General features: G+C 42.1%; 2 protein-coding genes across 23 annotated transcripts in view; one reads left to right on the forward strand and one right to left on the reverse strand.

The window, feature by feature from the left end:
- The window catches only part of CHID1 (chitinase domain containing 1), a 131244-nt gene extending 105721 nt beyond the window's left edge, over positions 1-25523 (forward strand). For 8 of the 12 annotated variants that reach the window (XM_082230482.1, XM_082230485.1, XM_082230492.1 and 5 more), the window contains 4 exons: positions 520-679; positions 3006-3133; positions 19750-19796; positions 23621-24004. The gene's annotated coding sequence lies outside the window, so the exon portion shown is untranslated. Of the gene's footprint in view, positions 1-519; positions 680-3005; positions 3134-19749; positions 19797-23620 lie in introns of all 12 variants that reach the window. The other 4 variants (XM_082230493.1, XM_082230490.1, XM_082230489.1 and 1 more) reach the window with 4 other exon arrangements.
- Positions 25289-25853, reverse strand: part of TSPAN4 (tetraspanin 4) — a 486061-nt gene continuing 485496 nt past the window's right edge. For all 11 annotated transcript variants that reach the window (XM_082230629.1, XM_082230623.1, XM_082230627.1 and 8 more), the window contains one exon: positions 25289-25477. In XM_082230629.1, coding sequence (XP_082086755.1) covers positions 25409-25477 — 69 coding nt within the window. In that variant the 3' untranslated portion in view covers positions 25289-25408. The remainder of the gene's footprint in view (positions 25478-25853) is intronic.

Here is a 25853-nt window from a genome sequence, read left to right on the forward strand (position 1 = left end):
GAGTGCTCACTTTGTGTTAGATGTTTATGTTCAGTTCATTTCCCCTTCCTCTGGTTTGTTTTGCAATCTGATGATCAGTGTGCATGAATTTCATTTGCAATGTGCACAAGTTTGATGAGGTGCACATCAATCTGTTTTATTTGGGTTCTCAAATGTGCTTGAAAGGAGACAGATTTGTTCGTGGCGGTGTCATAGTCGGAATTACTTATTTGCAGGAGTCTCTTAACAATGTACAGCACAACATCCACTTAATTAAAAACAAAAGCAAAAGAAACACCTTCCATGATTGCAAATGGACTTTATAATCTTCAATAGATCTGGGAGAAATGAAGAACTAATAATTGATTGGAGTAGCAATATACAAGGACTAGATCATACTGTAGCTGGCCAGCTAAATTTTAGGATTGCCTTGTAAATTTAACTGGCAGAGTCTTACCAGAACATAGTGAGCAAGAACTGTGGGGGTGTTTTTGAGGCACCAACTGCTACTACCATGTCTGGTTCCATATTTAATTTCAGGACTGCCCTTTTTTCAGACATCAATTAGACAATCTCTCCTGTATACCCTGGAAGGATATTGAATGGGGGGACACACACAATAAGCACCACCGCATTAAGCAGCTACAGATGTTAACTGCAAGTCCAGGGCACAGGAGCCTGGCCAAGGAGGCTAGTTCAGGTAAATTTCTTCTCCTCTTGACTTTCAGTCTGGTTTCTTTCAGATAAGTGTCCAGGCTGCATTCCATTTGTTTCAAGCAAGAGCAGATGCATTCTCCCTCATCTCTTATTTGTTCGTTTTCTTATTAAATTGTGTCTCCCCACTCCCTAGGAGTGCTCTTGTTCAAGGTGTCAGTCAACCTGGAATAGGGCCTGAGTAATGCAGTTCAGGCCCTCGGACAGGGGAGATTGATAGAAGGGGAAAGGACAGGTTTCAACTGCCACTCTAAAATTCTGTTCTCCTACCAACTGCAGGTGAACAGCAATAGAAACCTTTGGGGGTCATGTTTGGAATTTTGAAAAAAAGTGCTCTGGGCGCACACTCACAAAATGGCTGCTATCAGGGCACAGCATAACACCCAACAGCTGCCACATCTAGAGGGACAGAAAAAGGACCACAAAATGGTGTTGGCATGATCCTCTCCATAAATGGAGGAAGAAAAGTCCCTATATCCCTATGTCACAGAGCTCTTGGCACTTCTCTGTTCTGAACACAATAAAGTGTTGGTGTCCAATCCTGGCATCCTGCTAAATGTGGGCAACTTTAAGGTGGTCTGCTCATTTTAGGAGAAGCTGACCCAGCACAAACAGAAACTAAGCAGACTCATTTGATCTACCCAACCTCTGGTTCCTTTAGGCCAGACTTCCCCAGCATCGTGCCCTGCAGAGGTGGTTGGACTATGGCTCCCATGATCACTCAGCATTGGCCGTGCTGGCTGGGGTTGAAGAAAAAGGGCCCTCAGACCACCTTGTAACTAACTGTAAGCCGACTAAGTCCACAATAACAGCACCCAGAATCCTTCTTTGGAAAGTCTCCTGTTCCTGGGCCCCCAAAGCCCTCTGAAATCTCCAGAATTTTACTGGGCAGAAACATTCTACCCAGCCCTAAAAACCACCAGCTTATTTGTGGGTGGCTCCACTTCATTTCCAAGCTGATAGGGTCTTGTGGGACGCGGGTGGCGCTGTGGGTTAAACCACAGAGCCTAGGACTTGCTGATCAGAAGGTTGGCAGTTTGAATCCCCACGATGGGATGAGCTCCAGTTGCTCGGTCCCAGCTCCTGCCAACCTAGCAGTTCAAAAGCACGTCAAAGTGCAAGTAGATAAATAGGTACCGCTCCAGCGGGAAGGTAAATGGCGTTTCCATGCGCTGCTCTGGTTCGTCAGAAGCGGCTTAGTCATGCTGGCCACATGACCCGGAAGCTGTATGCCGGCTCCCTCGGCCAATAAAGCGAGATGAGCGCCGCAACCCCAGAGTCGGCCACGACTGGACCTAATGGTCAGGGGGCCCTTTACCTTTACCTTTACCACTTCATTTCCAAGCTGATAGGCTCTTGACCAGCAGTGTTTTTTGTTAGCAGGTGTGATAAATAACATACCTGGGAAGGGGGAAGTGGCAGTGGACTTTCATTATCTTCCCTGCATTTAAAAATATGAAGACAAAGGACTATCAGCACTACAGTGTAGCACAGGAAACTTTTGCTATTTGTTGAAATGATTAAAATGTTTTATACCAGTGGCAACTCTAAGATGACAGAGCATTTTGTCAAGTTAAATATAAATTATAAGTAAGCATTATTTGTCTGGGGGAAAACATTGTGAGATTGCAGTTTTGCTCAATACTGTTATTAGGCTGTTCCAAATTGCTTGTGTTAGCAGTTAGGCATTTAAGAGGGGACAAAACAGCTGTAGAGCCAAAATAAGCCTCTGCTTTTCTTAATTAAGCTTTTCTTAATCACGAAAAAAACGTGGAAGGGACTGCACAGATAATCAAGCATTTGAGACAGCCTTGTAATGAGTTGGCCTATAGATCCACCTAGCTGAGCCTTCTCAACCTTGTGCTCTCCAGATGTTATTAAAGCCCCATCATCCCTGGCCATTGGCCACACTGGCTGGGGGTGATGAGCGTTGGGAGTCCATTCATAAGTGGAGGGCACAAAGGTTTTTTAATATCTAGGTGATACCTGGTTCCGAGGGACCTTTTAGCTTTTCCAATCCTAAGAAGAGCCCTACTGAGTTAAACCAAAGGCTTTTTGAGTCTAGCATCCTGTTGGCCAACTAGATGCATGTGGGAAGCCCATGTAACAAAACAAAACAAAACAAAAACAGGAGTTAATTTATCAGTATGTCAGTGACGACATATGTGAAAACATATCAGAAATGTTAAAGCTGAGCCCCATGCTAGTCTAGCATTGTAGTATACATGTGTGAATCAATAGCAGAGTGGGCATTTTCTTGAGCATTGCAAGGCTCATACCTAGGAGAAACTTGCTTCCTTGTTGCTTTTCAGTTTATGCACGGAGGTCTCAGCCTGTAGCATTGTTGGGCAGCCGATCAAACCAGAAGATCATTGATATGTCTCCCAGTGAAAAAGAAAAGTAGAGGCTGGCATCTCTTGCGCAACACAGAAGCAGAAGGGTGAGTGTTATATGAAAAGTGCTTTGAAAAAAGACCTTTCAGCCACATTTTAAATTTTAACAGGATTTATATAAGTGGCAACAGCTTACTTTTTAGCCTTAAGGCTCGGGTAACAACAGATAAAAGCTTCTGAAATGTTTATTGTCTCTCTCCTTCTTCTTTTTTTAACCTTATCTATACAGAATTAATGACTCTTTCCTTTGGAATCTTACCTTGAGTGCCTAACAGATATCTCTTAGGGCTTTGGGAAATGTGTTGATAGGGGCTTCATACGCAAGGACTTTAAAGTACAATATAAATCCCAGACTGCCCCCCTTGCCTCCCACGAATATTGCTTTTAACCTGAACCCATCAGCTACTACTGCAGTGTAGAGGCTTGTTTGGAAACCACTATATGTATTGTGAGGCAAACAGGGCAAAACGGAACCATCTCCCCAGTCATATGCTAGCCTGTATCACTGAAGTAGCCAATATGTTGTTGGACTACAACACCCATCAGCCCCAGCCCCATCATCAAGGATGATGAGGGACAATGGGTATTGTAGTCCAACAGCATCTGGTTGGCACAGCATTGGCTACCCCTTCTCCAGGGGAATTGATTCTATGATTCTGTCTGCTCCATACTCGTTTCAGTGGCAAGAGAAGGAGAGTTTGGAATCTGCCAGGCTATAAGGCAAGGTGCAAATGTATGGAACAAGCAGCAGTGGCCCATAGTGTAAAACAAGGCTTGCTGGATAACAAGTGTCACCCAGACTGTGTGGACGTGGGGGCATCTCTTCCCACATGGAACAGGATTTTAGATGGCAAGCGATGGCATGTGGAAAGATGGTTCAGATTATGAGAAGTTTGGAGCTGCAGGGTGGAGAGCAGGGATGGTGCTAATTAGGAGCGATGGTGGAACTGAAAAAGGGGTTTTGGCAGACAAGTGGTACATGGGACAGTACATTGGGACCATATGGTTAGGGCTATTTTATAACCTAGCCGCTAGTCTTACTACCTCCTTTATAAAAGCTTGTGATTCCTACCCATAAACAAATTAGACTGCGGCCTCTGAACATCTACTGAGTGGGAAGTTTTTCCTTCCAACAGAGTTGAATTTGCATCCATTTTAGATTCTTCCCCCTTCCTTTCACTTAACCGTTTAACATTTTCTGCAGCTGTGTATTTTATCTTCCATTGGCATAAATAGCTACACACAGAGATCCTAAGATGGCAGCAGCTGCCATCTTCTAGGTCTCCCTTTGACAGTTTTGAGCCACCCCTGCTGGTCTTTGTGACAAAATCCTCAACCCCCAAAGCTATGAATTTTACAGTAGCTCCTGTAACAGGATATGGGTAATGAAATATGAGCACGGAGGAAGGTTGAAGTGTGATGATGGATTGATCCCTCTGAATCATGTCATCTCCGCCAGCTGTTTTGTAACTAAGTGAAGTGACAAGATCATTAATGTGGACATTTGCCTCTAAAAATCCCATCACTATCTTCATTAGCACTGGGTCACTACTGGCTCTCTGCTTTGATTGCTGGTGCTTATTTCAGTTGGGTGGTGAATTTCAAGCAGCTGAGAAATGCTGCGGTGTGTTTGGCGACTGCAGTTGTTAGCAACTTGAGTACAGGAGGAGTCAGGCAACACGCTGCAATCTCAGCGGAATAGATCAGCCAAAGGCCACAGCTAACGGGTAGATTTTGCTGCATGCAATTAACATAATCTGAGCACCGCTTCATGCTTTTTCTTCAACCGTTCTCCAAAAAATGAGAAGCTGAAGTGAGGGCTAACACAGTTTTTTAGATTGAAATGTGGAGATCTGGGTTTTTTTATTTTAAAAAATCCAAAAAGTACCCATATTCCAGGAAACTTCAGGTCTCCTGGGGCCAGGGGTGGGAAGGGGGTGAGATTCTGGTTCCTGAAAGGGATAGAGGCTTGTAATCCTCACTCTTGCCCATGCAGTCAACAGTGATCAATAAGGGATGAGTATTGGGGGAGGAAAGGGATATGTGTGGCGCTGTGGGTTAAACCACAGAGCCTAGGACTTGCTGATCAGAAGGTCGGCGGTTTGAATCCCCGTGACGGGGTGAGCTCCCGTTGCTCGGTCCCTGCTCCTGCCAATCTAGCAGTTCGAAAGCACGTCAAAGTGCAAGTAGATAAATAGGTATCGCTCCAGCGGGAAGGTAAATGGCATTTTCGTGCGCTGCTCTGGTTTGCCAGAAGCTGCTTAGTCATGCTGGCCACATGACCCGGAAGCTGTACGCCAGCTCCCTCAGCCAATAAAGTGAGATGAGCGCTGCAACCCCAGAGTCAGCCACGACTGGACCTAATGGTCAGGGGTCCTTTTTATTGGGGGAGGAAAGTCCTTGGAGCTTTTGAAGTGTCTCTGTAGTTTAAGCTTTTTCAGAACTGAGCATAGGAAGTTGCCTTGCACTACATCAGGCCATTGGTCCATCCAGCTTGGTATTATCTATACTGACGGGAAGTGGCATTCCAAGACCTCACACAGGGCTGTGTCCCAGCCCTACCTGGAGGTCCCTGGGATTGAACCTGGGAGTTTCTGCGTGCAAAGCAGACGCTCTGCCACTGAGCTACATCTCGCCCTTCCTGCAGTGCTCAGTGAGCCCAACAGGGAAGCTGTGTTATGTGTGCTTTCATTGCCATATCTGGTGCCACCTTCTGTGCCCAGCTGCAAGCACTGCCATATATCGCTGCCTTCTGTGCACTGTAGATACGAGACAGTCTTCATGAGGGAACTATTAGTGAGAATACTGTATTCTTTATTATGAGGAAGATTGGAATACTTAAATCACGGCAGGTCATCCTTTCATTTGGAGAAATAGCTGCAGTTCCAGTGAGTTATGTGTTCCGTTGTTGTAATTTTCTTTAACCAATTGTAATATCTCAAGCTCTGTTCAAATAACTGTTCGCAATGTAGAATTACATTTTGCTTATGTGCGCATGTTTTATTTCCCCACCCCACCACACACAGGAGTATCTACAAGGTTGCTACCATGCAAATAGTAGGGGGGCATACACAAAGTTTTAACTAGAGTTTTCCTTGGAGAAAGCTTAGCCTCCCCCCCTTTCAAGCTAGTTGAGTAGCATTGAAACATAGCACGTTGTGCTTAAATGAAAGAGCTGCCACTCCACGTCTGAGCAGAGTGAATGCAAGACTATTTTCAACTGGAGAATTTCAAGCTCTGGGTTCCAGCAAAGCTCAGAAGCTGCTTCTCATGATGTGAAGGGATGATGCATAGTTGCTGTTTTTTAACATGCCGTTTCTTTTCACTAAATTAATGAAGGTCAAATGCAAGGATGGACAGTTCACTCTGTTTCTGGTCTATGCTGGTTTCTCATGTCTGTATGTGGTGGTGCTGGTTCTTGTATACTGTATTGCTTTCATCAGATGAAGAAATTAATAGCTAGCATATGGAAAAAATGAGGAAAAAATACAAAACACAAATGGTCATGTGCCCTAGGTGTAAAGTTAACCCGTTTCATTCTTATAAATAAACCCATTGCTTGGTTTTCTATAGTACTAGGGATTCAGGTAACAGATGTACTTCATACATCTTCATACTGAAGAGTGATCAGTCCCTCTTTCTGCATTGCAAAATAAATTGCAAAAGGAAGCGCTGTTTGGAAACAGCATCAAGTGAATTTAGAAAGGGGAAGAAATAAACCAGAAATGGTTTCTGTGCAGAGCGTGCAATCAGCCAGAGAAATTAACTGCTGCATGGGGTCATAAAGTCAAAGACCACAGCTGGTTCAAAAATGGCTGAATAATTGGCCCGTAATAACACTTATGATTGTGTGCCTTAGCGTAATATAATCAAGACTCATGCTTGAGGGGTTTAGCTGATTGGTGTCAGAGTGAATGATCCTGCTTTTTGCATCCCATTTCTAGGGTTGTTCCAGTGCCTCTAGAACCTTGGCAGTTTTCTAGTTGTACCTATGGAAGATTCTTGGACATGATTGTTAGAAAAAACCTATGAAAGTGTAGATTTATGACAAAAAGGTTTTTAACTGCTTATAAAATTAAATGCAACAAATTGTGTGTAGCAGGGTAGGTTTTATATTATTAACACAGGACTTTATTTATTTATTTATTTATTTATTTATTTGGATGTATATTCCACTAAATAAAAAGACCTTCAGGGAGGCTTTCAATAAACAATAGTTTTTTTAAAAAAAATTCCATAAAATGTTAACACTGATTTAAAACCCAGTTAAAACTTTAAAGTGATACACAAGCAGTAAAATAAGCCTGAATGTCTGTTAACCTCTCCCTCCAAAAACTTCTGAACTCGAAACATCTTGATCAGGTTTTCTGTAGGTGTATATGGAATGAGTCTGGCAGGCCCACCAAGGCAAGGGTTTCCAGTGGGAGGGCATCACGCACTGAGAAAAGCCCAGCCCCTCTCTTTAATCCTTCCTGAGAAGACTCCTGTGTCGGAATAAGGTCAGGCTTGCCCATTTGCATTGTCTAATAGAACTCAATAGGAGAACAAAATCAACCCGTATCTGCATAAGGACCTTGGGTTACATTTCCCTTCATCACATTAGAAAAGCCTTTTCTAGTCCAGGCCCCCAGATATTGTTGGACCATAACTCCCATCATCCTGACTACTGGCCATCCTCACCACTGGCTGAAGGGAGATGTAGGCCAACAACATATGGGGATACAAGTTTGCAGAAGGCTGGGCTATTAAGAACAAGCATCAGAAAAATTGAATCATCATGATAAAACCAAAGATCTGTCTAGCCTGCCTTTTCCTGTTGGAAATACATCTGAGAGAGGGCCAGACAAGCCACCCTAGGAAGGGAGTGCCGGGCACAGCCGCTGAGTGCTAGAATGTGACAGGGCCCAAGAACAGGTACAGTGGTACCTCGGGTTACAGACGCTTCAGGTTACAGACTCCACTAACCCAGAAATAGTACCTTGGGTTAAGAACTTTGCTCCAGGATGAGAACAGAAATCGTGCAGCGGCAGCAGGAGGCCCCATTAGTTACAGTGGTACCTCAGGTTAAGAACATTTTCAGGTTAAGAACGGACCTCCAGAACGAATTAAGTTCTTAACCCGAGGTACCACTGTACTTATCTATATGGAATTCTGGCTGTGATCAGAAATCAGTGCTTCAAATGGAATACGCATACAATAGGTAGGTTGTGTTTGTGAGACAATTGTGTAGGGAGCCTTAACTGCGTTTATTATGATATTGTTATTTATTGTGTGTAAGCCACTTTGAGATTCATTCGAATGAAAAGTGGCATAGAAATATAATAAATCAAATCAACCTGGAGGAAAGTGATGAGCTAGTGGAGGCAGGGCTTGGCAGCACTCCCTGTCAGCATGTGTGCTTACACGTGAGTAGAATTAATGCCCAAATAGGGCTAAGATGCCTGGATAACACTTTACAGAGCTGATTTGTGTTTTTGCAACCTTTTAGAAGTCTAAGCTTTCTGTGATTTACTGCTCTTGGTGGATATGTGTTGTATGTTTTTAATGTGTTTCTTTGTTGCCTTATTCAGGCAATAAGATTTTGGGGTTTGTAGCAAATTCTGAAAGTTACAGGGTGAACTTTTCTTTGACCATCAGTATTCTGCAACACAGACATCAGATAACTTGACTTTAAAATTTGAATGCTCTTTGGTGGTCCAAAGAGCAATACCGATGCATGTCATGCAGTGTGGCTGGAGCCACTGACAGAATAGGATGATATTGATGCGGTAACCCACTGCATGCTAAAATGTTATCTGAACCTGTGAAAAGTCTGAAAGTAGCTCAAAGGTTTTTTTTAGCAGTGTTCTTTTTTCTTTCTTCTTCTTAAAGTTTCACAAATGCCATGCATAGGCTGCACACTTCAAATACAAAGAAAGGTTTCTTAGATTTCTGAAGACACTCTTCTACTAGTAGCAATGCCCGTTCAGCCTGCACTCTCCAGAAAATAGTCCCCTCCCCCCAAAAAAAGTATCCCAATAGAACCACACCATCCCCCCATCCCCTTTTATGCACTTTTCTGTATCCCAACTCTGGACGTGATGTTCCCTGATTAGCTCTCCATGCTTCTTCCCTTAGTGATGTCCTCTTTATCACTACCCTTGAAGCCAGTGGGATCCTAATACTGGCTGAGTAGCTACAAGCAATAGCAGGATTAGCTCACTGGAGTAGGAATTAGGGCCGTGCAGCAAAGGGAGGCTAAGAACATACTACTTTTAGAGGTTAGGTATTAGAACCAAGATGTAGTTTGATGGCAGGGTTTCAGGGTTTAGTGCACGGCAGTCAATCATGACAGCAGCCCCAGGGACCACATGCCACCCTCACTTGCACATGATTCTCCTGCCTGCTATCCTTTTACCCCTTTCTATACACTTGTTCACAGAATCCACTGAGCAGAAGTATACAAGCTGTCTCTACGCATCTGAAGTGTCTAAAGTGTTTGTGTGAAAGAATGTGTACCTGTTGATTTGCACAGCTCTACTATTGTGTACTAGAGGTTCACATATTGTACGCTTGTTGAATGTAACGTGATTGCCACTCCTGATAGTCACTTCCACTGCACTGCGTTAAGGTAGGGCTGCCATACATCTGGAATTTCCCAGACATAGCCAGGATTCGTCTGTTGAAAATGGAGTCCAGGCGTAATTTTCGAAAACTGGCAAAAATGTCTGGTAAAAACTTCCAAGTTTGGGGGGGAAGGTTTTGCAAAAAAGGCTCAACAACTTTGCCCCCCCCCCAAAACCCCCACAACTTTTGTGTCCAGATTTTCACTGTTTGAAATATGGCAACCCTAATTAAACGAGTGAAGGAAAGCGCTCTAAATGACTCCTCTATAGGGTATCCTATGGGTGTTTTGACTTACTAAATTTTCTAGCTCAACTTGCAGGCTACATCTTAGAAGGGTTTCCCTGGCAAATGGTAGAGACAGATATGTCTCTCTTATTGGATACTGGTATTTTTTCAGGCATAATTAGATTAGAATGCATAACACAAATCTGATGGGGCTCGCTTGTGAACTCACTAGTTTAAGCATTCATTCTCTCTTTTACTCCTTGTACATATAAGAGCTAAGTTCATTTTCAGCCACAAGCTTTTGTTTATGGGAATTTGCCCTCCTAAGTGTTGCACGGTGTTAAATTTACTTCTAGTATAAACAAATTAACAAAACTGATGCTGTACATTAGAATCTGGTGTTGTAATTCTCTTAAATGTTAGGCATTTATTGATTTGGTTGCACATTATGCTTCGTGTTTGACCCATTGGAAGTTGAGGAGCATGCACTTGGAGGGTTTGCCTCGAAGGGTTAATTTCATTTTGTTCCTATTCCCAGCAGCTGTCAAAGGTGTTGAAACATTGGGTATTTATCTTCTTGATAAATGCTGCCCATTTGGATTTGATCAGAGCACTTTCAATTTATTCCTGCCAGGGTGAAGTTAGACATCAAGATCTAGAGCGATAAGGAAAAGGAATTCCATTATGACAAGAAAGGTCTACCAAACCTTGTCTGGAAGCAAACAGAGGGATGGTACAGCAAATTCAACTTGGCTGTTGCTGAATGTAGATTATAAAGCAGTTCAATAGTTGAGAAACCAATAAAGAAACACAAACGTTATCTTATTTCATTTAATGTGCCGTAGGTTGTTCCTCAGCGATAGGTTATCAAAGTAATTATTTTCTTGGGCTTACATAAGTTACATGTGATTGTGTCAATTCACGTATTGAAAGGTTTACTCTATGAAAGTAATTTGGGGAAGATTTTAGAATATGTTTCCCGGTTTGAAACTGTTATTAGCATACTCTTTGATTTTAGTTACAATTAAAGATTCTAAGAAATATGATGCCATAATTATTCTGTTATGTATTATAAATAATCATGATTCCCGCTAAAAGCTTTAGGGATAATAGCAACTTTTAAGATCAACAATTTCTGAAGAGCGAAGGTTATTAAGTTTTCTTTCTCGAGTTTGGTTTAATTGTGATTATCCTCCTAGTGAGCCTTCATGCTGATATGATTCCATAAAACTTGCATGGAAGTTATTCAGTGTTGCCTGTTTATATATGACATTGCCAGGTTATTATCCCTCACTTTTCTGTGCAATTTTCTGTTACTCTTCTTATCTCCCCCTTTTTTGCAGTTAGAAAAGTGACACCATGATTGCACTAGAAAGTGTGGGGTAGCAGCCAAATTTTGTGTGAATAAACAGCCTGCCTGATAGCACCCATCGCCTGTTATCTTGTAAGCAAGGACTGGGCCTTGCAACATTTTGTTCGTTTGCAAGTTTTGTTGTGTTGAAAGGGGACAGTGGGAATGAATTCAGCAGAGAGAAAGAGTGAAATGTGCATAGTAAGGGTGACACAAGTTTGTCTGAGTTTCCAGATAAGTAATAAATATATTTATTTATTAAATATATTTATATTTATTAAGCGGTGACCGGGAAGTATGTGTGGTTTAGACCAAGGTTGGGGAACATTTTTGAGCCTGAGGGCTGGATCAAGAAATGGCCCACACTCTAGTGACCATAAGTGGCAGGTGGGGGCAGATCCACTCCATCAATCACCAGACTTCATCATGACGTCAGATGACAACTTCAAAGGAGTTCATCGTCAGCACCAATCAGCTGACAAAAGCTAACAATGTGCTTGGCTTTGTCCATTTGCAGGAACGGTTTGGATTCAAACTGTGCCTGCAAATGGGCATTTCTCCTCTGCAGACTAGCAGAGCTGTCTGTAAAAGAAAAATGTCAGTTTGCAGGCACGGCTTGAATCCAAATAGCACTTGCCCATGGACTACTTCAATGTCTATGCCAATCAGCTAATAGCTGGTTTAGAGTTAGCTTTGCAGGTTAAACCTGTTGAGTATAGCTCCAAGGCCAGAAGAGAGAAGGCCTTGCTCCTGGGAAATGATAATCCAGCCTCACCAGAATATGGAAACGTGAGAAGGGCCACAGTGACAATTCTTTAAACCCTGTAGCACAGGATGTTCATATGGGGGAAGGTCTTCCTTGAAATGATCAGGGCTTAGATCATGTACAACCAAGGCACAAACCCAACTGTGTTAGCCTATGTAGGTGTTTCAGAATAGGTACAATATCTTTGCTCCTTAGCTCTCTCTTGTTTAATAATCTATGGGCAGCAACATTCTGTGCTAGCTAAAGTTGGCAGCTCATTCTGCTTTATGTGCCCATGTGGATGAAATGAGGCATGATTCATCCATGGCTGGTTTTAAGTGACATTCTAACCTAGTTTAGTGTTTCAAGAATGATCCTAGGGCTTGCCTGCTTTTTACATACAATATGCGTCAGCAATTGTGTGTGTCCATATGGCAGAACAACAACGGATCCCAGCTCCTTGCTATTGGCTCGCTTGCCTTGGGCTGGATTGTAACTGCATTTCCAGCATGCATACATCACATTGCTTGGAATGGCCCCTGGATGTCTAGCCAGTATGATCTGACATGTGTTTGGGCTGATCATTGGTATTTGCTGAGAGCCCATTGCGGTGCTTTGAAGACCTGACAGCTGATTGTCATGGTTTCAAGGCACCGTGCACACAAGATGGTTTAATTTTTAAGCCTTGTGGGCAAAAATGCATCACCTGACATCAGGTGATTTACAGGTGGGCCATTTGGCCAGGATGGGGGAACTAAGAATCTGGCCTGCTGAACAGATGCTGTTGCTCACCCTGGTGGAGATAGTACTGAGCTAGATGGACCTAGTACCAGGCAGTTTCCTGTGCTTACCACCCCAGTAAGGAGCTTTCTACATGACATTTCACCTTTTGAGTTAGTCCTGCCTTCCAAGAAAATGTCACCTGTAATTGATTCCTGCATTGACTAGGGTCAGATAAAGGAGGGAAAAGTTTGGATTTGATTTACAGACATGAGGCTTCTCCTCACATAAAACCATCTATAGTCATATAAAGCTGGGAAGTAGCAGCACAGAGGCTGCAGATTTGGCGTTTAGAGTCACAAAGATTCTGAGCTTCTGTCTTTAACAAGCATCCCGTTACCAATATTGATAATGATGGGGCTAATGCATCCTGCCTGCCGCACCTGTTAAAGCAAGTGAGTATACCTGACATAGTCCTTGGCTACTTGCTTTTAGTGTGTGTCTGCAAGATAACTTTTTTTAATGTGGTAAACATTGTCTGTCTTTGCAGTGTGTAGGACTCCTGCATCACACAGAAGTACTTAAGATTAAAGCCTTAATATTTAATAAGCTCTCTATTGTTATATGGAGAGTGTGCCAATGTGAAATTGGGCAGGCAGCTCTGTGGATTAATGGAAATGGGCAGCAGGGTTTAAAAGCCCCCAGTGATAATCTGTAAATATGCTTAGGCACTGTCTCTCTGCAGCACCGCTGGGGAATCCTTTTCTTTCCCTATTTCATGAATATAAATCATCTTTGCAATTCCTGGGCATCATTACCTGTTTGTCATGTGGGATTTTGGGAACATTATTAGTTTGTATGAGGGCATCTGCTCAACCTGAGCATGGATGTAATTCCTTCACCTCCTAAAATCCTGATGCTTATTAAGTGGTATCATGGAAACAATTGTCAGCGAGTTTTAAAAAGGAGAAGGGGTGAGAATGAGTAAAGCAATCTCTGGCACTTTAAAATAAGCAGAGCCACTCACTATGTGGCGACATGAATAAGCAGACAGGCAATCTGATATGAAAGCTGAGATAAATCTAGAGAGATTTGAGGGATATTCAGGATGCATATCAGTTTTAAGCCTTATGCATTGAGTGGTCCTCCCTGTTTATAGCCGGCTTCCACTTTCTAGGTTAGACATCCCTGTATTGCCTGGCTTCAGGTAGGGATGCCTATGATACCGCCAAAGAGTAAATGATGCATTCCAGAATAAATGAACCCAAAATTGCCAATATAGTTCTCGGAACAATTAAATGCAAATTCTCCGCTATGCTTCCACAAGATTACTATGCATATATTTATGCGAAGTGCTGGCACTTTCAATTTACGTTTCAATTTTGCATTTAATGCACTGTAAAGCATTGAGCGAAACAGTAGTATCAGAGGAAGAGCCGGCTAAATTAGAAAGAGAAAGCCTTGTGCACCCTCAGCAATAACAATAGAAGTGTCATCTATTATTTCCGTTTATATGCAGGAATATCTCTTCCCGTAAACAAGGCACTGGAGCATTCAATTAATCAATAGAGCAGAATGACTGAATATCCTGAGAGTCTGTTTTCTTTGTTAGGTCTCTGCATGGCAAGTGGTGCGAGGACTGACCAACCCACAGTGGCGGAGGTGGCAGTCCCTTCACCGGCTTCTGCTGTGAATTTGTGAGGAAGTAGTACAGTCTTTGCCCTGCCTCATGTGGCCTCCCACTCTTTGCCTTGTGCTTCCCAGTTGCACTGCACATCACCATTTCCCTCTTTAAACAGGTATGATGCGGGTGGCGCTGTGGTGTAAACCATTGAGCCTTGGGCTTGCCAATCGGAAGGTCGGCGGTTCAAATCCCTGCAACAGAGTGAGCTCCCATTGTTCAGTCCCAGCTCCTGCCAACCTAGCAGTTTGAAAGCACCTCAAAGTGCAAGTAGATAAATAGGCACAGCTCTGGCAGGAAGGTAAACGGCATTTCCGTGCGCTACTCTGGTTTCGCCAGAAGCGGCTTAGTCTTCTGGCCACATGACCCAGAAAAAAACTGTCTGCATACAAACGTCAGCTCCCTCGGGCAGTAAAGCGAGATGAGCGCCACAACCCGAGTCGCGCACGACTGGACTTAACTGTCAGGGGTCCTTTACCTTTACTTTTTAGTACAGTCTTTGCCCTGCCTCATGTGGCCTCCCACTCTTTGCCTTGTGCTTCCCAGTTGTGCTGCACATCACCATTTCTCTCTTTAAACAGGTATGATGTGCTCTCCAAATTTGTGTGGATCATTTGTTTTTCCAGTATTACATTTCCCCTCTCTTGTGTTCATCCTTGTCCTATTCTTACTAGCAGAGTTTGTTTTATTTGGTATGTTTGCTTTTTAAAAAAAATGCTAGGCCTCTGGCCATCTTAGACTGGGAGAGGAAAACTTTTCCTATGAAGGGCAATTGACCTGTGGGGAATGTTAATTGTGGGGTCTGCAGCCAGTGGTGGGTGCAGTTTACAACATTGCAAGATTGTGTGACTTTTTATTTATATGTTCTACCTTATCCCATCTCTACCTCTCTCTCTCTCACACACACACACACACACAAATGAAACAGAAGTGAATTCCAGTGGGGCTGGGTGGAGTGCAAGCATAGCTCCCAAAGTGTCCGCAGAGCCAGATGAGCTGCATCCAGCCCTCTGACCACAGGTTTCTTCACCCCGGGTTTAGAGTCTAGACACTTTGCTAACTTTTCTGTTAGCACCGGTGGCAAAGCAGCTGCTTTATGATCCTATCACAAGGTTCTTCTCCCTGTGATCATTGTGAACCTCTGCCTGTTAATATCTGGCCTGCTTAAATGCAATGCCATGTAGTACTTTTAAAACTCCATTTAGGAGGCCCACAATGTCACTTGTGATTGAAACACATATAACAACTAACATCTCAGCTTGTAGAAGCCTAAGCCAAGGGAAAGCTTGGAGCATCTGGATTCCCTGTAAAGGCAGCTGCATCAGATGATTCAGTGGGCAAGACAATTTTATTCCTCTCCCTGCTGTATCTGCAATTAAAAGATAAGTAGGCAATGTTACCCGGAAGAGGCTTGGTTGCCTCCTCCTCCTCATGTCACTGATGTCACAGCACACTGTGATTGACCAAATATGCTGAGAATTTTTGCCCGGGTTGGGAGGGGGAGAGATGAGACTGGTGTGGGTGGTCATTTGCTACCCTTTGCTATGGCATTAAAAATAAGTTTGCAGCCATGTTACATGGAGACGTGCCTTCCCTGTTCTGAAAATACCAATTGACTCATTTGCTTGCAGCAGTGTGTTATAGTAGATCCAAGCATCCTTTCCACAAGCTTAAACATGTAGCAGGAAGCTATCACGTAGTCCATGTCCCCTACCCCACCCCTCTGCAGCACTAGCCTTTAGGACCTAAGTGGGATGCTTAAAAGACTAAGAAAATACTGCTTGGGGACTATGTCTGAGGAGTTAGTGAAGCAAGTTGTTAATCAGAAGAGCATTTGGATGTTATGTAAATTACCAGAAGGTGGCCCTAAAGCTTTATGTTAAGAGTTCAAAAGAATTTTCATAGTGTAATTTATGTTCCTTCAACTCCTCATTCAGCAGAGTGAACTGAATACAAATTACTTCTTAGGTTTTATGAGATGTTTCAAGCAAAGCTTACCAAAGTTAACTAAACTACCTCCTAGCAGGCATGGTAAAAAACTGAACCAAAATACAGACATGTGACACAGCGAACATCCAAAAAAAGTAGGCCAAGTTGTGTGAGTAAAGTAATACCATAATTTCTCAGGGCACCATTTGAAGAAAATGCAATGAAATTAAAGAACTGCAAGAAAACTCAAGGAGTTGAAACAGGAGTGTGGCATTCAGTTAAGGGAATATCTGTAAAATAAATATATTTTTGACTCCAGCAGCAATCACCACCATACCTTATGCATCCTCATCACATTTGAATCTGTTGGGTTCTTTGTTTAATATGTCCCCTGAATTTCTTTTTATGGACATAAGAATGTCCGTAAAAAATAAAATAAGAAAGCAAGAAAATGCAACCAGTTAAAATCGGTAAGACTAATTTGCATGTAGTTGATTTAAATGGGGCTAAAGCATGACTACCTTTGCTTGGCATTAGACTGCCACATTTTGCTAATTGTGAAGTGTACATTCTAGGATATTAATCTGATAGTGTTACTTTTTCAATAAAACCATAGTTTAGTTTGCTAAAGTGCTAGTTCTAATACTCTCATTGAAACAGCAACAGATACTGAAATTTCAGGGCAGAGAACTCTCAGCATTGTTAAGTTTCCCAGTGAAAGGATAAGCTTTGATCAGTCTAATGATAAGCATATACATTTAGTAGTTTGCATGATATATGGAAGCACCTTGGCATATTTTCCCATGTAGATTATCAACCATCGATTCATTAAAGAAAAGAAAGAGCTTTGAGGCAGTTATTGAATTTGTGATAAGGGGAGGGAAAAGCAGCAGAGCAGGTTCTCATAAACTTCCACCTTTTAAACTTAGGAACTGTACATTTATCAGATATATTTCTGAAGTGCCTTTTCAATGAGGGCCTAAGCTAATAGACTTAAGGTTTAATCATTACACTTCAGGGAAATAATAAATAGATACCGAAACAACTGTAGCTTTTAACATGTTCCTTTTATGTTCTACTTTGTACAAAAACTTCATTATTAATGTTAGTAATGGTATGGCTGCATTGTACGTACTAACAATTCTAGACAAAATGTAGCTTTGAAAGACAATGATCAAATAAGGATTTTCCCTGGGTTAAGTGTATGAAATGTAGTTAATACTTCCTTTAACACGATTCTACAGAATTGTACAAAAAATACTTGCAAACTAAAACTCTGATGAGTAGATTAATAATATTTTAGCAACATGGGAATTGCTTTAGTTTTTTTGTTTTACCTTATCTGCCTGTCTCGTCTGCATTCTTCCTACCTCTCCTTTGACTTTCTAATTTAAAAGAAACGCAAAATAAATACAGTACCGCTGCACTGCCTCCTATGAAGTAACAATGACCTGGTTGAAAGCCACCCATTGATACTACACCCTCAGCAGATATCTGTTGGATGCCAAGGTAATCCCTATGCATTAGATGGTTACATATTTACTTTTATTATGGTTAGGCAAATGTGGATCTTTTTTCAAAACTTATATAGCTGAAGGGTTAAAGGCCTGACATTCATATTCCTGCTGATACTCAGAATAAAACCCATTATGCCAATATTTCATGACAATGGTACATGAATACTTCTGGTCATGACCTACATAAGAAGTTTATTTTATTTAAAATTGTGTGATGGAATCACGGAAGTGACATGAAGGAACTCTCTTTTGGCTGAAAATTGTAAAATGGGAAGCAGCCATTATGACCGTGTGATTTCTGCAAGTTATCTGTTTAGGTTTTCACTTGCCACTTATCCTTCAGTGTTGGTCAGTATATTTTGGGATTGTGTTAAGGCTGCATGTCAGGCATGCATTGTGGCTACACTGTGCATCAATGCTTAACTTTTGAGTTTGGCGGACTCCATAAAATTTTATTTCTTACATCCTTGTTTCTGATAACACATTGGAAGTGCTGTGAATGATGGCAAGTATTCCACCACGACCCCCTTATTAGACACGGTAGTTTCATTGGTGATGGTGGTAACACAGGAATGAATTCAATGGGAAGTGAAACTGCTGGTGTGAACTGAACTGAGGGGAAGGGAAGGGCCATGGCTCAGTACGGTGTGCATGCAGAGGGTCCCATGTGCAATTCCTGGCATCTTTAGGTAGGGCCGGGAATGTCCTCCCCCTGAAACCCGGAAGGGGGTCGGGGCTACTGCCTGCAGACAGTACTGAGTTAGCTGGACCAGTTGACTCAGTATAAAGCAGCTGCCTTTGTTCCTATGACACAGTGGAGATATCACTGGTTTTTTTTTTACTTACCACTAGTGACGTAAGACTGTTTGGAAATGGAAACTCTTGTCTGCATACCACAGCAGTTACCCTGCCAACAGTACTCAATCTAGTAATGTATGCTTACAACTTTTCCAATGGTGATAAATGTATTATTCACTGGGGACGCTGCAAATACCTTCGTGCCCCAAGGGAAGGCAGAAGCCCAGGGCAGGGACTGCATGTTGAATCAACTCCCAGCTGACATAGGAGGATTCTGTTTGTCTTGGTTTTATAGAATGTATTTGTTTTAGGGTTTAATTTTAAACTGCCTTAGGTGCCTTGACAGAGAGGAAGCATATAAAACAAACAAATAGTGATGATAGTGAATCATTATTACCTAACATTTTACTTGATGGTTTTGTGTTTGGATGGGAAACCACATCAGGACCTTCTTTCAAACACTAGCATGTTTAAGTATATTATAACTTTGTGAAATACTCATTGGGAACCATATTAAAATCATTATCATCTTAGTTGAAACCATAGTTTAAACCATGCATCTACAATATGGCAAATGTACCATAGTAATGCCAGCACTAGGTGTGGGCAGGTGAACTATAAAACAGTTGTATGCATAGGGTGTTAACAAATCCTTAATAGAGTCGTGTCATTGCATTTTCCTTTCTGCAATAGTATGCCAGATTGCATATATATATATTTATATATATATAGAGAGAGTTTTGTAGCAATAAAATTGAACCACAGGTTTTCTACATTATGAAGTACTGTCCTTGTACATACCATTTTTCCTTCTAGCCCCCAATCCCCACTTCCTCCATGCATGCAAAAAATTGGAATTAAAACTTGTGAATAGAGAAATGTGCCATATATTTTTTTCCACGTAAATAAAACTTGAAAGTGATTTTAGGTATGACAGCATATATTATAATTTTATACATAGGTATTAGAGAATACAAAACACATTCCACTGTAAACTTTAAAGAATATTTAATAAGTTTTTAAAAAATAATGTATAGCTTTCCCCCCTTCCTATGAGGTGCATGAAAATATACCATTCCTTTTTGTTGCAGCAAGACTATCCAAGAAACCCAAGGAAAGCTACAATGATCAGGAACAGGTAACACTGGAAAGAATTTATATTCAAAATGGAACCTGAAATGAAATAAAGCTACATACGAGTTGAAAATGTTTTGCAAAATGGAGGGCAACATTTACAAAAGTGTTGGGTGTAGGCTCCAATGAGCTCAAATCTCTCACATCATCAATAGGACACATGGGCCTCTTTGCACATTACATTTTCAGGTATCCACCTGAGATATTTTAAGTGCACATCTAAAAAATGCAAAAACAGGGGTTGCTGTAATTTTCTGGGTGAGACTAGGAGTCACATGCATCTTTTTCCTGCCTCCCCACCCCACTCCCCTTTTTTAAAAAAGCAAAGGAGCCTCAAGAGACTATGAGTTTGAATGGAAGAATAGCTGGGAGGAGGGGGTCTTCCTCAAGCAGCTTTCTTCTGCTTGGTCTTGGCTCTTCAAGGTGCTTTTCTTTCCATAATAGTAAATCCATAGTTTTGTCTGTGAGACAAAGAGCAGGTGAGGAACAGCAATTTTGGGAGAAACAAAATGACTGAGGAGGAAAGGGTTAACAGATCCTTTTCCTCCTCTATCCCACTGTTTCTCTGCTATTCTTTTTAAGGTAGGGGGAAATGCATGCACCATTGTTTGATGTCTAGCCTAGACGTTTTGCCAGTGTACGCTCAAGATTCAAACCCGGCTCTGCCCCTCTTGTTTTGCAAAATGGCTTTCAAGTGTCTAAGGCTGCTCCTCTGCCCTGTTACTTGGGAGTAAGCCCCTCCCCCTTCATTTTTGTGCCATAGTTAGAGCACAACCTTGTGAACCAAGGGTGACAGCAGGACTTTTTTCACCTGCAGAATCCTGTCCTGTTATATACAGAAAGCTTTAACCGCAACAGGCCTCTGCCCGAGAACCTCTGAGACAACATTGCACTATCTTCCTAATAAGCCTCTTCCTATTTATAAGGTGCATATCCATCCATAGCATGTATGGCAAATTCACTTTTGTTGCTGTGGCCAAACAGCAGTACAATTAAAAGAAAAGATGAAATAAGTGTCATAGATCTATTTATAGATCAGTAATCGATCATTAATTCTGTGTGGTAGGGTACGCCTTCTCCCCCCCGCCCCCCGGACAGTTAACAAAACTGGGCAGCTATCAATAGTTATTTTTACAGTATATTTAAAGCACACACTGCATCAGGTATATTCATAGTAGACACAAGACAACACAGTCCTGACAAATGATAGGCGGAAATGTAAACCCACATCCTAATTTGCATTGACTTTGATAGGATTACAATAAGGCCTTGGGCCATAAACAAGAAATGAAGCACCAAGGACCCAAACCCATATATTTAGGGGCAGGCTGAACACCTGAACCCTAAATGGCTTTGGTCATGTTGTACATTTAAAAGCCCTGTGCTTATCATGACATAGAAAAACGGCACTGGCTTCTTTCATGCTGCTCTCTGAATGCGTACCTGGCTAATGAACTAGTTGTGTGGGGCATGTGCACAGGGAAAGTTGTTAAAAAATCTTTTGTGGGTGTTGCTTATTGTGGATTCAGGAGCAAGGGAGTGGCTTAGTCAAAAGTGAACTCTTTTTCCTCATCTCAAAAAAATGGAGGACTAGAGTGGCTGGCTAATAGAACACAGCAGGTGAGAGATTACGGCAAGAGTTGGTTGCAGGATGAGCTTAGCTGCAGATTCCTCCCTTTGATGGCTGGTGTTGGATGAAATCCTTTCCCCTCGAACTGCATTGTTTCTGGTATTACATGCAGCCGCTGTTTGCCTTAGCACCAAGGTTGGCAGTGTTGTGTCCAGAAAGCTGCTTCTAAACAGATGATTTCACAACTGGGCTCAACCTTCAACTGGTTAGTTTTAGTTCCTTTGGTTTTAAAGTGAAATACACTGTGTGGGTTTGCATGCTCTGAAACATCTCTCAGCAGCAGCTTGGAAACAAGTCCATTGGTTGCACACAATATGACAAGGATGTGTGCATTTGTAACGCTGACTTCTCTAGTCATTTCATAAGGCCTAGCAGAGGACCCCTTTAAGCCTTATACCGAAGGGCATCAGAATCCACTCTGGACAAGATAATGAGTTTTGCTGACAGATCGCTGCTGCTTAAATGTAGCACGGCCCTATGGATATTGCTGTTTGCGTGGTTTGTTGCTGGTAGAGAAATGGCAATCCCTGCATCTCTGTGATAGATGGCAAGGGTTCCCTGGAAAGAGCAGCAGGGCTGCTCATCTAAATTTCCACACGGCACACTGGTACTGCAGCATCCATTCAGCAGAACGGCAGTTTCCAGAGAGAGCACCAAAAATGTAACTTTTTTTTCTCCCCCGGCAATAGTAGTTCCCTCCTCTTTGGAGGCAATACTACGAAAGGATTAATTTAAGATCTCTTGTGGGAACATCCTGTCCCATTCACCTCTACAGCACAACTTCTGTGCTTTTATCCGCTGAGCCACCAGGACTGCTGTGTTAATTTTTAATGATGGGGACCTCCATAAATAGATTTCATCTGTCTTTAATCTTTTTGGAACCAATGTTTTATTAATGTATTCCATCACTCCATTATTCTGCAAATCCACAAGCTATCAATAAGCATGCTTGTGAATACAACAGCGGTAATGAACCATGACAACAACTAACAGCACGGGAACTCCCAAGTTGCAATCTGTTCATATGTAAGAAAAAGGTGGGGAAAGGAAGCAGATGCCAGAGAGAGAGATGCTATTGCTTGAGGACATCATTATTAAAAGCTTGCACAAGTTACACTAAGGATGAGGGGTAGTGAGAACGATTCGGATGCATGGTGGGAAATTTACTTCCTAGTTTTTATTGTACACTTTGTTTGTTTCCCATAGCTGCCTGCTTCTCAACTTGCCTCTGGTTCTTTGCTCATATGGCAGGATATACTTTCATCTTTGATGCAAAAGATTATAGACCATGGGCCCTTAAACCCACACCTGCAGTTCATGTATAGTTGTGCTATAGCCTAACTGTGATGTCAGCAATGGCTGAAGGTTCTAGACTCTCTCAATATTGCCGTTATGTTTCCAGATCTTCACAAAATGTCATAGTTCTTGGGTGGGTGCTGAGACTACATGCTTCCCCCCTCCCAAATCTTTTATGGTGTCCAAGACTCTTAGTAGAAGGCAACCTTTCTATGTTCCTGAGTCAGACCATTGACCCATCTAGTGCACTACTGTCTATTGATTGGTGGGAGCTCTCCAGAATTCAGATGGGTTTCTGCGAGTCCTACCTGTGATACATAAACTCTTGACTGTTAACACCCGATGGCATATTTAGCTTTTTATATTTTATTAACTCTACTGAGTGACTCTTTGCAGCCAAAGAGTTGCTCAAAAGGAAAGATTTAAAGCTATGTATCACTTGAGCTTAACTCATCTGATGAGGTTTTCCAAATTTATAAATAGTGGGAATTAATCTGCATATTCCTATATACTCCAATCCTGGACTGCATATTAACAGGCAGAATGGCAAGCACAAAGGAGCAGCTGAATCTGAAGGTGGGGAGAATGGGAAGGGCAGGTTAACTCCCCTCAGCTGTTCAAGAGGGAGAAAATCAGGAAGGGTAACTGTACTCCCTAGCTTGTAAAATGGCCTAGCTTGGTAAATGGCTCCCTAGCTTGTAAAAATAGGGTTTACATGCTGGCTTTGTTGTGTGACTAGAGCAGACATAGTACGAACTAACTATTAGGGTTGGAGCAAACTCTGATTTACTAGCACAGTGTTTCTCTTGATGCTTGCTTACATACTAAAATGCTTGTGTCATGTGTTAATATGTTCTTTTTAATGACCAGCTGAACTGATCACTATCTTTTTTTGCTCACAGATTACACACTGCAGTTTGCCAGCATAGAGAGGACCTGACATGCCACACTAGCACCTAGGTCTGCATGTTTGCTGGTAAGAAGGTAAGAGAATATTGTTATGAGTTTGGGAGGATGGAGAAAGAAAGTAGGCTCTATGCGAGATCCTTCAACCCCCTGGATCCAGGCTAGCGTCCCATGTTGAGGTGCTTGCCTAGGTGATGGACCGTTAAGAGGTGTGCAAGATGACAAATAGATGGAGCGCCTCTCTCAGCTCACTGTTAGTTAGAAGGACAAATCCAGAGTTTAGAGTTAAAAGTGGGAGTGATATGACCTAGAAGTGAAGCAGCAAGCTGCAGAAAGAGGGAGAGCAATGTTTCAATCCAAAGCTGTGGCTATGGGAGAAACATAGACCCTGTTTGGATGTTAATGCTGTGAGCCCCTCCATCATAGGCTCAGGCTACATATATGTGTTAATAAACCATATAAAGACACCACAGTCTCTGTTGTGCCAGTGCCTGGAATCTTGCAATGCTCAGAGGTTGGGGGGTGGCGTGCAGCAAAAATCTGGCTCTATAGCCTATACTATAGCAGGCAAAAGGTTATAGGGATGTACAAGAAGCTTGCAAAAGAAACAGGGAAATGCCTATGTAAAGTTTCACCTCTTTTTTGGCAATTCAAAGCCATTACTAGGGCTACCTATGTTAGCAGGAAAATTATGCAAACGTCCTTACTCTTCCTACAGATAATTTGATTTAGTTCTTTTAATAGAGGTACAAGGTCAAAAACCCAACTCAAACAAGTGTATATTAATGGATTGTTCTGATGCCTGGTAAGCCTATCCTAGTTGAAGATGAAATTAGTAGGGAGCAAATTAATGAAATGGCATATTAGTGACAAGTCGCTTAAAGCTCTTTGTTGTACTTCAAGCTTGGAAATGAGAAACACAATGTAAGTTGAAACTGGAATGACATTTAAAAGAAAATCCAGAGGACAGTGACAGAAAGACAACTCCTTGCTTCTTGTTGTGTTTTCCAATGGCCAAAATGTCCTTTCCAAGAAATAAACATCTACTATTTCCTTTTGAATGAATGCATGGTCCCATTGAATATAGAACAGGATAGAACCCTTCCCTACTTATTTAGGCAGCTGCTAGGCTACTTTTCTTTAAACTGCTCAGAGTGTATGAATCCACATATGTTGTATAAATTTTCACACATCATGTGTGTACCACTAGTGATTTAGTCTGCAAGACAGGACCCAATTTCTGCTTACAGATCACCTACAATGTAGGCCAGGGTAGATCCTGTCTGAGCTGACTTCAGAGGCCACAAAACTGAAACCACTTCCTTAAGTAGAAAAGTTTCCTGGAGCCATTTCACTCCACGGTAATATCTGGAGTTCAGGAGCATACTTCTTGGATCCGCCATACTGGCTGTTGTTAAAGACAAACTCCAGTTAAATGGAACCTCCACATCCTCTGCACTTGCGTTGCTACAACTTGATTCTCTATTTCCACGCAGGAAAACTATTTGCCAGCAGCCTCCAGGAAAATGAAAGCAGCAGCCTCTTCCCACTTGACAGTCTGTGCAAAAGGGGAACAATTTTTCTTTCTTTCTTGTTACTTAGTAGTTTCCTTTGTCCAAGCAAGTCTGAGTTCCGATGGTGACAAACTAAGGTGAGTCACAAAATTTCCAGAGAAGATTATACACAGTTTATTTTACATAGAAAAAAAAGTATGAGCATGAAGAAGAGTCCTCTTTTGTCTTGTAGAGAGGTGAGCCATGGCTGACAGACGTTGACTATGATTTCTATGCACAGTAGGTATCTGCCTTGACAACCTGACAGTACATGGTCATTGCAAATGTCAGTCCAAGAATCTGTAGGTACAAAAGGCATATCAAGATTAAACGACATGCAACTCAACAGTGGTCTATTACCTATATTTCAATGTGTATCTTTTACTGTTGACTCTTGGCACATAATATGTTTAACATGGGGAATACTACGTAGTAACTTAAGAAAAGCTTCCAAGGGCCCTAAAAACAATGCCGGTGCCAAACAAAATGGCATTGCGGAATGTGCTTGGCTTATGGCCACATGAAACACTCCAAAAAGGTAGAGCTGTTGATTCTTTTAGGAGGCATTCTTGTCCAAGGGTATGGAGACATATGGCGCTAGACTGCAACTGCCATCATTTACGACTACTGGCTAGGATGAATGGGAGCTAAAGTCCAGCAACATCTGGAGGGTCAC

Source organism: Podarcis vaucheri (genome assembly GCF_965113315.1).
Source record: "Podarcis vaucheri genome assembly, chromosome: 1".
NCBI classification, from domain to species: Eukaryota; Metazoa; Chordata; class Lepidosauria; order Squamata; family Lacertidae; genus Podarcis; species Podarcis vaucheri.